Source organism: Lampetra planeri, chromosome 32 (assembly GCF_965212315.1).
Source record: "Lampetra planeri chromosome 32, kcLamPlan1.2.h2, whole genome shotgun sequence".
NCBI lineage: Eukaryota > Metazoa > Chordata > Hyperoartia > Petromyzontiformes > Petromyzontidae > Lampetra > Lampetra planeri.
Window position 1 is genome coordinate 4898298 of NC_136138.1, and position 14991 is coordinate 4913288.

At 48.8% G+C, this 14991-nt stretch overlaps 1 protein-coding gene across 1 annotated transcript in view; it reads right to left on the reverse strand.

Annotated features, from left to right (window-relative positions):
- Nucleotides 1-14991, reverse strand: part of LOC144729358 (protein bicaudal D homolog 2-like) — a 56433-nt gene that overhangs the window by 21631 nt on the left and 19811 nt on the right. Inside the window, exons 2-7 of the mRNA XM_078609563.1 lie at nt 12013-12225; nt 11154-11306; nt 10172-10669; nt 2392-2569; nt 2053-2192; nt 919-1077 (exon numbers count right to left, since the gene is read on the reverse strand). Coding sequence (XP_078465689.1) covers nt 919-1077; nt 2053-2192; nt 2392-2569; nt 10172-10669; nt 11154-11306; nt 12013-12225 — 1341 coding nt within the window. The remainder of the gene's footprint in view (nt 1-918; nt 1078-2052; nt 2193-2391; nt 2570-10171; nt 10670-11153; nt 11307-12012; nt 12226-14991) is intronic.

Sequence of the window (14991 nt, forward strand, 5' to 3'; positions counted from 1 at the left end):
CCCATTCTGTAGAGACACAATAACCTCTGGGTCCGTTCCATCTCTCGACTTGCTGGTTCTCAACTTTAAAAATTCATGAGCCTGTGTTCGACCAGGAAGGCTTTGTACCCACACCCCCGCTCCCTTAGGAGAGATTAAAATAAATGAAATAATTTAAATACCGCCGGGGTGGGGCGGGGGGAATAAAAAAATCACAGTGGGCGCCCAAACCCGCAATCCGAGCTCTCACCTGGCAAGAGCGCTCGGCTCGTTTCATTCGTAACCTTGTGCAGGGAAATACAGTCGATCGCGTCGCTAAATCGGAGCCAAGAATTGCCGTCTCTTATACTCAGGCCTTAACCACCAATATTATGATTTATAACTAGTTTACTTTGCGTAAGACAGTGTAGGTATAATGCCAATCACTCCCAATCAACCAGCATTCAACGCAAATTATTAATATCTCTTCACCTGCACAATTGTCCTGTTTATGTCATGGAACCTACTTGAGGACCCAGATCAAACTTTTTTACTCCAGGATAGCGGAGATTTAGTTAAGAGCTGATGATGTTGGATGTAATCTCCCGCAAAACCTCCTCAATAAATTGTCCTAAAATGTGCCTGTTTTTCAACACTTCTCCTCCATTTTGCTGAAAAACCAAAACAACTGCCATATTTACCTATTTATTTGTTTGTTTTCTCCACCAGCGAGTTTCGTGTTACCTGATGAGTCGAGTCATCGCATCGACGATCATCAAAAGAGATGCCAATGACTCTACAACTCCTTGCGAGAGTTCCCCCCCCCACCCACGCGGAGGGACAGATCCGAGGACACCGTGCCGAACAAACGACACAAGGCGCAACACCCCAGAATGCCGTCGCACTGCGAAAACATAAGCGGGTCGGGCTCGCGTATCCGGGCCGTGTCGCGGCTGCTACCTTGAGCTCCTTCTCCAGGGCGGAGATCTTCTCTCCGCTCGCTCGGCTCGCCTCCTGAAGCGACGTCGTCTGCTCGCTCAGCAGCTCCAGCTCCGCCTCGAACTTGACCTTGTCCTCGACGCAACGCTCCTTCAGCTCCGTGCACTGCTCTCTCGTCACCTTTGTCGTCGCCATCGGCGGCGGCACACAAAGACGAAAGGTATAGGTGCAGCCTTGCAATTGCTCGCTCACGCCACTGTTGGCAGAAGAGCCCCCAACTAGACGGGCATTGATTAATAATAATAACCTCGATTTAATAAAGTGCCTTTCGTATCGAAATATCTCCAAGCGCTGTACGTAAAAATAAAAACTACACTCACAAGTAAAGATAAAATGTGAGCGAAATAGAAAGCTGATAATAACAATATCAACGACAACTCCACTCGAAATGCCAATAAAATGAAGAACACTATGATAAAAGCGAATAATAATGATAAAATAATCAGACAACAGGAAAAGCCAATGCATAAAAATTGGCATGACAAGTAATGCCTCCTTACACCGCAGGACCGACGCTGGCCGTTATGCCCCACCGGGGGCCATGCTGGCGGAATCCAAGCCCCACTAGATGGCAATTGGTCGACACTTCCATGCTGGCCAAACGTTCTTAGAAGAGGTGGGATTACCCACACTTCACCCCAGCACAAGCGGCCTGCTGACCAACTAACTGTGGTTGTATACTGATGGTTAGATGGGGGAGGGGGGGGGGGTAAGCGCATTTAAAAAACTAGCCCATAGCGTCAACTGCCGCGCCGGGAGATCCAATTGAACCGGCGAGCTACAAATTGCGGGTCCAGTGAGTTGATCGTTAACACCACAGCACCATCCCAGATTTCAGAAAAAAAATCACATTAAATTGGTTCTGCACTTAATTTGGTTATTACCACGTGACAAAATTGCTCTCAAGGATAGAGCGGTTGGATATGTGCTACCCTCTACTGAGTGGACCAGATGCCACTTGAACAGATCTCAGAAGGAGTTCTGTGACATCACCTTGATGGTTGATTCCAAATGCAAATTTCTTGTTCAATACGATGCCAATTGACATATAAACAGTGGCATAGAAAACACACAAAGCCTAACTGACCAACTGACCTTGAGCTCACTGCGCAGGTCGCTGACCTCCATGACCGCAACCTGGTACTTGCACTCCAGGATCTCTGGCCCGTTAATGTCCACCTCGTAGTATCCATCGCCCTCCTCCACGGCTCCATCCCGCTCGTCCTTGGTGGCTCCTGCGACAGCGTTCGCAAGGCACACGGCAGCCCAGCGATGAGTGCGAATGCAGCGATGGAATTTGCTGCGTGTCTTAAAAGCAGGGATTTGTAAGTTCAGTATAGTATGAAAAGTAAAACTGTCAATGTGATTTCCTGCTCAAATGAGCATCAAGACAAGGTGGTGCGAGCGCTTAAGCGATCGAGCTGGCGATCGTACCAGATTGCGACGGCTCACGCCCACGCTGCGCCCGTGCCTGCAGCTGCTTCATGGTGCCTACGTGCTCGGAGAGGCGCGCGACGCGCTCCCGCTGCTCTGACAGCGCCCCCTTCATGTGGTCCAGCTGCCGCTGCGCTTCCTGCAGCGTGACGAGCAGCGCCGCCTTCTCCCGCTCCATCTGCCGCGAGCACGCACATGCGCACACACACACACACGAGCCATCATCCACTGAACGACTTCATCAGCTGATCCACTGAAGCAGGAGTGGCGAACCTATCCCTTACCGAAGGAGGACTTTCAAATACCATTGGTGGGCAACAACACGTTAATGCGCACAGCTCAGCCACTGACGTGACTGCGAGAGGCCCCATGGAGCAACAGAAGTGATGAAGACCGCTACTATTAGAAACGCAGTGTTGTTTCCAGGTTCAAGCAATTCACCTTCCAGTATCTGATTAGTGCTACCAAGATGCTTGCATGAATGGATGAATGTCGATTGTCGGTCCGTTTTGAATTGGTCGGTCCCCCGCGGTTGGAGGTCATATAAAATTAAGTAGTGGTTCGGATAAGGCCTACCGGGCAGTAGGTTTTCCCACCCGTGCATGAGAGATAGCAGTCAAACAAACTAATGCTTGCTTTTTCTATTGGCATTTTGGTGACCCAGGCCACTGTTGGCCACTCTTGCAAAATGAGACTCATCCTAGTCTCTTGAGTTCTCACCTGGCTGAACAAAATCAACTTGAAAATTTAAACAAACCAACATGATATTGAAGGAAAATGAAATGAATCTGAAGTGGTATATTCTGGGGGGTGTCAACGTAGCACTCGAACGATGTCCTGGTGGTGGAACCAAGAGGATGGACGGATATAACATGAGGTGGCCTTCGCAATGAGCCATGTAGTAACTATCGCAGAAATATCATGTTATTTAGTGCGTGTGATTCTGCATTGGCAGTGGTGCATAAGCACGAACAACAAAAAACCTGGCACATTCGTCAATAACACAGCAGACTTAAAAGGAAAACATATTTACAAGATGCGACATTCCAGGCAATGGCTGTTTGTCATAGCACATAGAAGACCATTTGCTCTGAAGGGCGTGTGCTTGGGTTTTCGTGAAAAACATCAGCCACTTGCAATGCTTAAAAAACTGCAGGGACACGGCACTGGCCTTCAGGCACCAGGCATTTGCCTACAGGCACGATCAATCAATCAGTCTTTTATTTTACGTGACAATATCACCCCAATAAAGTAAGCGTCAGTGCTCATTACAACACAATGGGAACGGTACGGGGGGGCATTGAGCCACCGGAATGAAACCCGTCACGACCTCAGCAGCTAACACCGACTGTGCAAAGTAAATTACAGCCACGCGCCAAATAAAGTGCAAGCGTGCGCAACGAGTACCAGAAGAAAGGTAAGTAGTAAATAAAACAATTAAGTAAAGAAGCAGTTCGTTTTATTTTAGATTTTATGGGCAGGAAAGTCTGAAAAGATGTGTCTTGCATGGACCATGGAACTGCGAGACACTCTGCGCGTTTTGGATGTCTGGTGGCAGCGGACGTGTTCCAGATCTTTGGGGCTGCGCTCGACGAAGCCGTCCCCCAGCGGCGGGTGAAAAATCGTGAGCTGGGCAAGTCTTGCCCTTCCCGTTGAACAGATTGTATTGTATGTACCCGATGATGGGAGATGCAGTGTTGCAGGTAGATTAGGGGCCAAACCATGCAGTGCTTTGTAGGTTCGGAGAGCAACCTTGAATTGGATGCGGAAGTCGATCGGTAGCCAGTGCAGGCTAAAGAGGGTAGGCGTAATGTGTTCAAAACGGCACTAGGTACTTGCCGGCATGCACTAAACACTGGCCTACAGAAACCAGGAAAAGGTATGTGCTCATCCCTTTTGTGGTAAAAACATCTTCAAAATCATATTTCATTGCACCGGTTACTACCGCAGGCGTGCTATTGCAGTCATGTTTCAGTGTCGCTCCTATGAATTTTAGTTATTTATTAACGCAGCCCAGGCGCTGCTGATTCCAGGTTTTTTTTTGTGCCGTCAAATCTCCTACGAAACGGAGACTACCTTTCTCTTTTATCTTATATTTGTATCGTTTTCAACACGGCACTTGACAACCCAGTTTAATCACCATTGGTCGCCCCGACCTCAAACCCACCATCTCAGCGGTGCCAGCTCAGCATTCTGACCCTTGAAGCCACCCGGCCACCTCTCCCCCCTGAAGCACCCCCTTAACAGACAGGCATGCCAGCTCCTCGTTCATTTTTAATTAAAATAAACAAAAATACTTCCTGTGCTCCCTTTAGACGGCAGCGAACGATCTCGATGGAGGAATTCGGCCGTGACCCACGCGACAATCGTGAGATCGTTCGCCCTCTCGGCAGAACGCTGTAACCGCCGCCTAGCCGGCGCTGCCTTCAATCGCCGCCTTTTCACAGCCGCGCGAGGCGGGACTGCAGGGGTCACCGCCGACAGAATAAATCCTCATTGCCCTGCTCATTAAACCCTACATGCGGGCCACTGCATGGGGGAGGGAGCGTATGCCGCGTGCCGAGACGATTGATCCAGAGCGGCCAATTTAGAGTTTATGCAGCGCATCGCAATTCCTCTCCTTCCGTGTGGCAGGATGATTGGCAAGGGTTCTATGTCTATGTTGGTGGTGAACCCGTTGAGGGCTACGGGAACGGTATTGTGAATGTCTGAGATTCCACCAGAGAATGGGCCGAGCGTCGGGCATTTTTGCACGATGTGCCCTGTGGTTTTTGGCTGCGGCGCTTCTCATCCCCCGGACATCTGTGAAAAAGAGCTTAATAGCTCATCGCTATAGACGCCTCTGATCCAGCGGTTTGAGGGCGAGGGTCGATGGATCACACTGAGATTTGTGAAAGTCCAAAACCAGCTGGGGCTGTGTGGCAAGGGGACGACAGTACAGCAAGTGGGTTCGGGAACCCATCCCTGCGGACCTTTGAGGGTGATCCCCTCGTACACATGGTAAGTTTTCTCCGGGTAGTCTGCGTTCCTCTCACATGCAGCAAAACACCCATTGAAGAGCAATCGATCGAACATCTCGAAACAGGAATCTTCCTGAAAATCTTGAAACGCACCGAGGCCTTCCAGAATAAACAAATATACCGACTGACATAAATGTGCCTTATAAACACGAACAGAATGAAACTGAAGGATTTCCATGCAAGGGGGAGGGAGTGGCAAATCAGTGCAGTCCTTTAACAGAGGCTACAATCTCTGGACAGTGTGAATGCACTCAAAAGCACTCAACAGACTCGACACAGGGATCTACATTTTTCATGAGCGGCGATGCTGATACCACCGCAAATACTAAACGCCATCAGTGCAATCGCTTTGCAGATTATATAAGCACAGCTGTTTGGGGGTTGCGCATCCTCTAAATCCGTGATCACACGTAACACATCAAAAAAAGTCATTAAGAGAGACTGACTTCATGCTCAAATGAGCACTTGGGCATTGGTGCTCATCATCCGTTTACAGCCCTAAAGAAGCCAGTTGTAAAAATTCCACATTCATATGGAAGGGGTGAGTTGAAACTAAACTAAACTATTTTTGATTTGAACTATATAGCTCTTTTTCAGAAGCGACCTGGCCACAAATGATAGCTCACCGAAGTGGCTTAGCACGTGGAAATTAATTGCAGCCAACTACTCTAAATGCATGTTTCTAAATGTGAAGGGAAAAACCGGAGGACCCGGAGAAAAATCCACGACAAGAGGGAGAACAGGCAAATTCCAAATATACAGCGTGAGGGTCGGGATCGAACCCACGACCTCCTGCATATCAGGCAAGGTAATTAACATCTCACCATCACAGTATCCCCTATCCTCAGGACAACCGCTGTTGACTTCTACGCAGAGCGGAACTAAATTCATGGACCATGAGGGATGATGGGCTGAATCAAAGCTACCATCCAGGATTTGAATTCACAGCCTTCCGATTGTGGGCCGCTTGCTTTACCGCTGAGCCACTTGAAATAACAACGCATGCGCTGCTTTATCATTCATAATCTCAGGAAGCGACGAGCTGGTGGGGATCGCTCACAACAAACGGTGACCATCGTGGGCTCAGCAACGGCACGTAACAATGCGAGCGGTGCTATCGGCCGTGATAGTTTACTCAGAATGCCCCCTTTGACTTTGGCTATTTATAGCTGCTGTTTTATTATTCGCAAGCAGCAGCAGCGGCAGTGCTTCAATACTGCTGCATGCTGCAATATTTACTCTGACTTTGGCACAAAGAAAATCAAATCAGTTTCCACTCGTAGCGGAGAAAAATGAACGGAGTAACTGCGCTGGGTGGCGTGTTTTTCTTTTCACTCGTCAACACGTCGCACCTTTCTTCTAATGGAAACGTGTGATTCCATGCGTAATTCCGTGCAGGGGCCAGAAATGCCGAGCCAGCCCTGCCGAGATCCTTTGGTCTAAATACGGATTCCAGCAGCGTCTGATTAAACCAGGTTCTCAAGTGTAGATGTGAAGCTTTCGTGACTGCAAGGATTCATATTCTTGGGTTTTTTCGGTAAAGTCACGTAGGTAAAAAATTAAAATTAATATTAATTTCTAGATGTGAAGCTTTCGTGACTGCAAGGATTCATATTCTTGGGTTTTTTCGGTAAAGTACCGAAAAAACCCAAGAATATCTCAAGTGTAGCTCTGAGTTGATGGTCTCAGCCCGATGGTAACCAATGACCGCACACAAAACAAAACCTGCTCACATTAAAGTTTGGATAAATTCCAGCTCTGTGAGAATTAAAATATCGGGTGTGACTGGTCATGTGACAAATATTACACTAATAAGGAGAGGGGGTGGGGAAATTCTACCCTCTACTGTGTTGACCAGAGGACACTTGAAGGCATTTAAAGGAGGTATTTCTGTCATATCAGATTCCAACACGAATGAGAAATCTGAATAACTACTCCCCTCGCATGACCTGATGCCGGTAATACAATTGGGATAAAATCGCGGGCGGAAAAAAACAATAATCAGATTTTGTAACTGCTGATGGCGGCGTTTTAATTCTCGTTGCATTCCCCCCGGAGCGGCAGCGATCATGTCGCCGTCGCTGGATAGCCGGCTGGCCCGGACTCCGGAGAATTCCCCAGAGGGAAAGGATTTGCTGAACCGCGGCATAAATCTTGCACCTGGGACGACGGGGGAGCGACGGTCGGTAATAAATGAGGCAGGAGCAAGAGGAGCGGCCGACAGTGATTTGATCTGTGGAGGACCCGCAGCGCTGACCTGTGGTGATTATGCCTCCACCCGTAATCGATGCCCGTTCAATTACACAGACAAAACTCAAAAAAGATAGCGCGCACACGCTTGTATCGCCATTGCCACACAAAACGCACACCGAGAAACATGAAAATTGGGATGAAAATACATTTAAGCTATCAATCGGGATTCATATTAAAGTAAGATGGTGCGTGAGAGGACGTCCACCAAGATGGAAGAGACGAAATTGGCTCGTGTTGCCGGCGTTTGGTGGAATGTTGCATTGCAGAATCGTGAGAAGTAACAGCGGCTTGGGGAAGCCTTTATTCAGCAGCGGATTGACCACGGCTGATGATGACGAAGATAAAGACGATTTAAAGGGATGCAACTGGGAATTCAAACAACAACTCCTCTTGTAGGGGAGTTGTTCAAGATTAACCTGTGCTTTTCGTCTCTAAATATTCGTACTGTGAGAGAATCACATATCGCTGATGAACGTTAGTGGAGCGGCAGCATCTGGCAATTCCTGTGTGAAGTGACATCACAGCAGCTCAAAGCAGTCTGAGTATTTTCAACATGGCGGTAAACAGTGTGTGGCATGTGCTGTAGGACAACAGCGTTGTGTAATGAGGTTTCTCGTGAAATAAAGTGGCAAGTCATTCATTGGCTGAAAATATCTTAATATATAGAGGACTGCAGAGCTTGGGCAATTGTTGGCATTGGCTAACCGCCTGAGTACTGACTTGCAGCTTGCCTGTGGTTCCTCAACGGTTGTTAGATGTAATTTCCATGAATGAGGGCACAATAAAAAAAAACATTATTGTTACAAGTCAGCTGATATTTCAAGGGGGTTTGACTATACAGGCAGGAGCAGTGCTGCTCACACTACACGATAAACTTGGCCACCGCAGTTTGATTCCAGTCGTGGCTAACATCAGTTGAGAGAGATATCTGAACAGGTCCTGGGCACACCCACCAACAACCTGCATTGTGGTGAAGTATGGTGTATGGTCAAAATAACCCTCATGTTCAAAGGGGCATAGGGAGGCCTTCATCCAGAAGCAGACTGACAAAGGGCTGTACATACTCGCATATACAGTTGGTTAATCAGGAGGTCTCGAGTGGTGGGGAAAAGTACGAGCACCCCCATTCTCTTCTAAGATGCGTGTCCAGCGTGGAAGAGTAGGCCAAAACTCCTTCCACTCGAGAGGCTCAGCAGAGCTTCTAGTGGAAGCCTTTCTGCCAACAGTTGCTTCAGCAAGCGGTTGCAGGTTTGCACCCACCTCGCATATATTGTTATTACGATGATCTAATCCCCTACAGTTAAGCGAGGGGAGGGTGACACACGGGTAAACACGTGTGCATTAACATGACGGTCACGTAGGGTGACCCCGCACGGCCTTCTTGCAACGGAAAACACATAGCGGGGGCGGTGGGGCTGCCGTGTGGAAAGGGCTTAATCCCTCCGCTTTAGCGCTGAAAAGTTCCAGAGAGTTCTACAAACAAACCCCACCGCATCCGCAGCGGCCTCCGACGCCGAGGGGCTCACGCACGACTTGCTCGACGTCGATGTCAGCACCACCCGAAACCCCAACTCTCCCTGCGACTTAAAAAAATATGTTTCCCCTCCCACAAAGAATCCGTTCTAACCTCTCGCAGGACACTGCAGTCCCGTTGTGTTGGAGAACGGCCCTCAGAAGAAGATAGAGAGCTTTACTTTTGGTTTTTTTCGGTAAAGTCACGTGGGTAAAAAACTAAATAAATTAAAATGAAAACAACAAAATTAAATTACGACGTTTCAGGCGCAACACAAGACGGACACACAGGAAGAGGGTTAAGCTTTCCCACTCGCTATCTGTACGGTTTATCGCGTGATCATCAAGCCAATGTTTTTAATTTGGAGAGCTGGAATTGTGCCGAATCAAGCGCAGAATCAAATTCAACGTGATGATCCTTCTGTGCTGTCACTGGTTACCGGGCTTCAAACATCGACTTGCTATACTCGGGAACCCAGTTCAATCACAGGCGACTCCCTGGATTCGAACCCATGCCCTCAGAATTCTAACCTTTGACCCAAGCAGCCACCTCATGTCCATATCGACAACCACAAATCAAAATGCAATCTAATAAAAACACAGAGCTCTAATCTTGTAGAGTAGGGATTAACAACCTACAGTCCTCGATTCAATTTAATCTGGGTCCACATTATGTCTACCACTTCAAAACAGCCCAAAAATGAAATTTGTTCATCACTACGACTACCTGAGCCACACAAATGGGGTAAGAGAGACATTTCTGACCCGGAAACAATGCCGTGTTTTTAATTTTATGCCACAACAAGAACCTCTTTCAGTGGCAGAAGTGACTAAGCTGTGTGTGCTAATGTGTGGCTGCCCGCCAAAGGTATCTGTAGTCGGCACCGACTGAACAATTCACCGAAACAACAGCAGCAACCGCCACTGCCCTGTCGACCCACCATCACTTGACCACCGCCGCCGGCCACACCCCTTCCCCGTGGCCAGCCACGCACCTGCATGAGCTGCTGCTTGAGCTTCTGCACCTCGGAGATGTTGAGCTCGCTGAGCAGGTCCGACACGAGGCCCGGCGCCTTGCGGTACATTGCCTTGCCGTAGTCGCCGTTCAGCTTGTGCGACTGCCCGTTGCTGGCCAGCTCCTCGCTGCCGGCGCTGGAATCCAGAGCCGACGAGCCGTTGCTCTCGTCTCCGAGCTTGAGGCCGTCCAGCGAGATGTTGCTCAGGTGCGCCACCGCGGCGGCCACGGCGGCAGCGGCGGCGCCTGGCCCGCCGGGGGCGGCATAGAGCGAGTCGCCGTTGCCGTGGCCCTTGGCGGCAAGCTCCTTGCGCAGCGCGTTCTTCTGCTCGCGCTCCGTCTTGAGCGCGTCCAGGGCTTCCTCCAGCTGCCGCTCGCCGATCTCCTTGAGACGCAAAGACTCCTCCAGCTGGCTCTGTAGGAACTCCACCTCCTCCTCCAGACGCTTGATTTCGTGCTTGACGCTCTCAAACTCCACCTGGTTGAGACGTGATGTGCGGGGAGGGGGCAGGGGCGATTGGGCAGGGATGACAAATGAGGCGTGGCAGGGTCAACAGACAGAACACTCAATCCATGGGCGTGAAAAAAAGTTAAACCTGTCAATTAGTTTTTGTTCGATTTGGTAAAATTGAAATCTTGGGTACGGATTTGGTGTCCGTGTAGTGAGTTGATGGTCTCAGACCAGCCACCAATGATTTATATGCAGACCCAGACTTGTTTAGAGACCCAGACTCACACAGCCAGAGCTGAGTTTAAACCAATTATACAGAGATCCATAGACTTGCATAGAGACTCACATACACCAAGCTGAGATTAAACCAGGCTCTCTCAAGCATCGTAGCTTGATGGTCTGAGACCGGTCACCACTGACTCGCACAACAGACCTATAACCTTGCATAGGGGACCCGCCGCAGATTCGCAAAGCCCGAGCCAGGATCGCTCCACGGCCGCGCACAGCCCACCTGGTTCTCCTTGAGCGTGGACACCTGCTTCTGCAGCGAGATGTTCTCCTCCTCCAGCTCGGTGTAGTCCTGCAAGAGCCGCGCCTCGCGGAACTTGTACTCCTTGATCTCGTCGCGCAGGCGCGAGCGTTGCAGCTCCAGAATCTCGATGTTCTGCGCCGAGACGCAACGCGCTCATCAGCACAGCACGGGTCGTCCGTTCGTACCTTCCATACTCAGCCATCGCTTTGTTGCTCGTCAATATTTTTTATTATTTCATTTGTTCATTCGCTGGTTCATTTGTTCATTCATCCATTCATTTAAGGATTGTGGCCATTATTTTATTATATAATTCGTGTGTTTACTCATTGTTATTCATGTTTTCATTGATCTGTTAGTTAATTCCTCCATTCAATTGATGTTTGCCGAGTTAATGATTTATAAATGTGCTCCATCATGCATTCAATCACTTGTCTATTCAACAATTCCTTCGTGCAGTTATTCGTGAATTATGATACATGTGGGGCGGTTGGAGATGTCCAGAACACTTTGTTTTTTAATGTGTGAGACATGGTGGGGTGGGGGCTGGTGGGGGGGCTAAGGTTCTATTTGGCAAGACTGTTTAGAGCCGGGGTTCGCTTTGCCTCGGTATCATTTGGATGAGGATTTAGGATCAGGCCAGCCTAGCTGGATTAGGCTTGGGCATATAATATGCCTAGCAAGCTCTGCTTTTTCACTTTGGAATCACCCTTTTCTTCTGACACATTGCAGGTCGGGGCTGACATTACCACAGGACAACCGTGTGGCGGGTACAAACGCGTGGTGGTCGTAACGGTGCGGCGGGCGGGTGGGGCGTGGGGGCGGGCGGAGCGAGTGCTACCTCTCGCTGCTCGACGAACACGGCGGCGAGGCGCTCGTTCTCGCTCAGCGTGTTGGAGAGCGCCGCGCGGTTGGCCTTGAGCTCGGAGCTCAGCTCCAGCGCCTGCGCGTGGTGCGCCGCCTCCTTGGAGGCGTTCTCCCGCAGCAGGCTCTCCTCGCGGCTCTCCCCGTCCTCCGCCACGCGCCGCTGCTTCGTGCACACCTGCCCAAATGCCTGCCACAAGCGGGGGTGGGGAGGAGGGAGCGGGGGGTGGTTGCGGGGCAATGGGGAAACGAGATATTAGCGGAGAAACTTTTACCGCAGTCGGGTTATTGTACGTAGGCTTTCGTGACCAATATTACCATTCACAAATGTATTTAGGATCAGATCGCAAAAGTGAAACGTGTCAGATATCTGGCAACTGCCCGATGATGCTGGTTGTAACTACCAGGGAAACGTCATCCTACTCAATTGTTAAATGTTACGTTGATTGCTCTCCAACAACAACACACCAGTAGTGCTGCTGAAGCAGAAATAAGAACGCCCGTTTGTTCACTTGACAACACTTTGTCAATTGGCGGCATCGGGTGGAGGAGGGATGACAACACAACATTTTACTCATGCGGTCTGACAAAAAAAACAATTTTGCATTACTGTAGTAGGGTTACCGCAAAATAATTTTTCACGATGGTCATGTAATGGTCATGCCCTCTATAGTTCACTCAAGTGGAAGAGGCCCATTTATATTTTAATCACAATATGATGGCATTTGACCAAGTCACCCACAAAGTGTCCTTTCCTGTCAGGCCTCGGAAGTTAAGCCGAGTTGAGCCTGGCAAGTGCTTGGATGGGTGACCCACCACGTCCAAAAGACAGATGTAGTGGGCACTGTTGACAGTAGAGGGCAGTGCAGCAAATCCAATGTTACTCAGCACTCCTCCCCACTTTCTAGCCACACTGACCAAGATGGTGAAGTATGGTCCAATAACGCTCATGACCCAGACGACGTGGGGAGGCCCCCATCCAGCAGTGAATTGAAACAAAATGGCTGTACAGGCACATGTGCCACACTCTTTCACATGGCCGATTTCTCAAGCCAACAATAACACACTCCAATGCAAATGTATCCACCGATGACCTAACCACGCAAGCATTTAAAAGTTTTACAAACTTGGAACAGCATTCGCAATGAGTCAAAGCATTCGCACTGAGTCATAGCAGGCATGAACGGCAACAACACGAATTTAATTAATAAATGTCAGCACGTAGCAAAACAATGCGAGGTGGTCATTCCGCTAAAATTCCGTTGCAGTAACGCTGCGAGGTGGAGGAGGGTGAGAGTGATGGCGCAATGGTTCACACAGTCGGCAACATGAACCGGGCGTTCTCGAGTTCAACTCCCAGCCAAGGCGTTTTTACACCTAACACACGCGTCGAAGCCTTTCCCCAAGTACTGCAGTATCCTCCCGGCATGCACAGCACACACTCATTGAAGTGCTAAAACATTACAATGTAGCAAGGCCCTTTGTGAAAAAGTTTTGAGACTCGGCGATGCTTTCCTGGTCAAATCAATGGGTTTTCAAATAAATGCTGTTGGGTTTTCTCCTGGTGCTCCGGTGTCCTCCCACATGTAAACACTCATTAGTTGGCCAATAACACCTTAATATGTAGAGGATCCATCTAAATGTAGAGGATCGTAGAGCTTTGCAGGGAGGAATTTGGCACTGCCTACTCCCTTCATTCTCTCTCTCTCTCTTCGAGAGTGAGCAAATACTGTTTCGGAGCGTTACAAGTTATAATTATGATCGTCATTAAATGACAGTAACATTATTATCAGCAATATTATTGCCTGGGGCAGACTGGTGGCGCGGTGGTTATCGCATTGTGCTTGGAACCCGACATCCAGAGCTCAATTACCAGCCACAGTTAATTTGTATTCATAAAACATATTTTATCTGGATAAACCCTCGAAGACAAAACATCTCCAGGGTGTCGAGTAAATAGTACATAGCAAACACGTAATGGCACAATGAACTTCTATCTAATGCGGTCCTTCATGAAATCTGAACTGGCCCTGGGCTTCCTCCTTTCTCCAAACCATACTGACCAGAAGGGGAGGCCTTGATCCAGCAGCGTAACAATTGACACCCACATCCCCTTCATAAATATAGATTTTCTCGTCTCATTTGCATTATTTCTCACTTCTTTTGGCGTCGTTTGTACGCTTTTGGCGAGCTCGGTGACCCTATACCGTCATTTTATCCACGTATAAATTCCGCAATTGGTAGATAATTGCTTTTTACCCACACACATGACTCGATGGGTGCTCCCCGCAAGCAAGAGAATCGATTGCAATCGCTGCATTGTTAACGTCCAGCAGATACCGTCAAGCCTCCACGAGACCAGAGGACAGCTGGAACGATCCGAAATTCGTGTAAAAAATGCCAACGCAGCCGAGGCAGGCCCTCTCCCAAACTGTAAATCTGACGTCGGCGATCAATGCGTACGTTATCGGCCATCTGCAATATGACGCAGGTGAAACAGTTGTGGATTCACTCTTCAACACACCGGTGGGCTAAAGTAGTGAACTATTTGTCTTTTGTCAACGTGACACTTTTTTACTGATTGGCCGTGTCGGGTGGTGGAGGGTTACGACACATTTATAAATAACGCGATATAACCCAAAAACGTTTATTATGAATAATATTGGTCGCGAAAGCCTACTACGTGTTAAACTGACGTCTACTAAACTTGCACGCGTGGTTGAGAAGCGTTCTGCATTTTCTCGGGTATTCATGAGCCATGGGGTCTGCTTTGATGATTAAAGACGTAATGTGTTAGCAAACCAACGGCAGCTGGGACTGCGCAAGTGAAATGAAACGCGATGACGAAATGCGTCTGCGCACACTGCGTTCGCTCACGAGCCACACAGACACCGTATGAGGTACGGTTTGATACGTTTCAGATAAGTAAATTAATAAGAATATAATTAACAACACA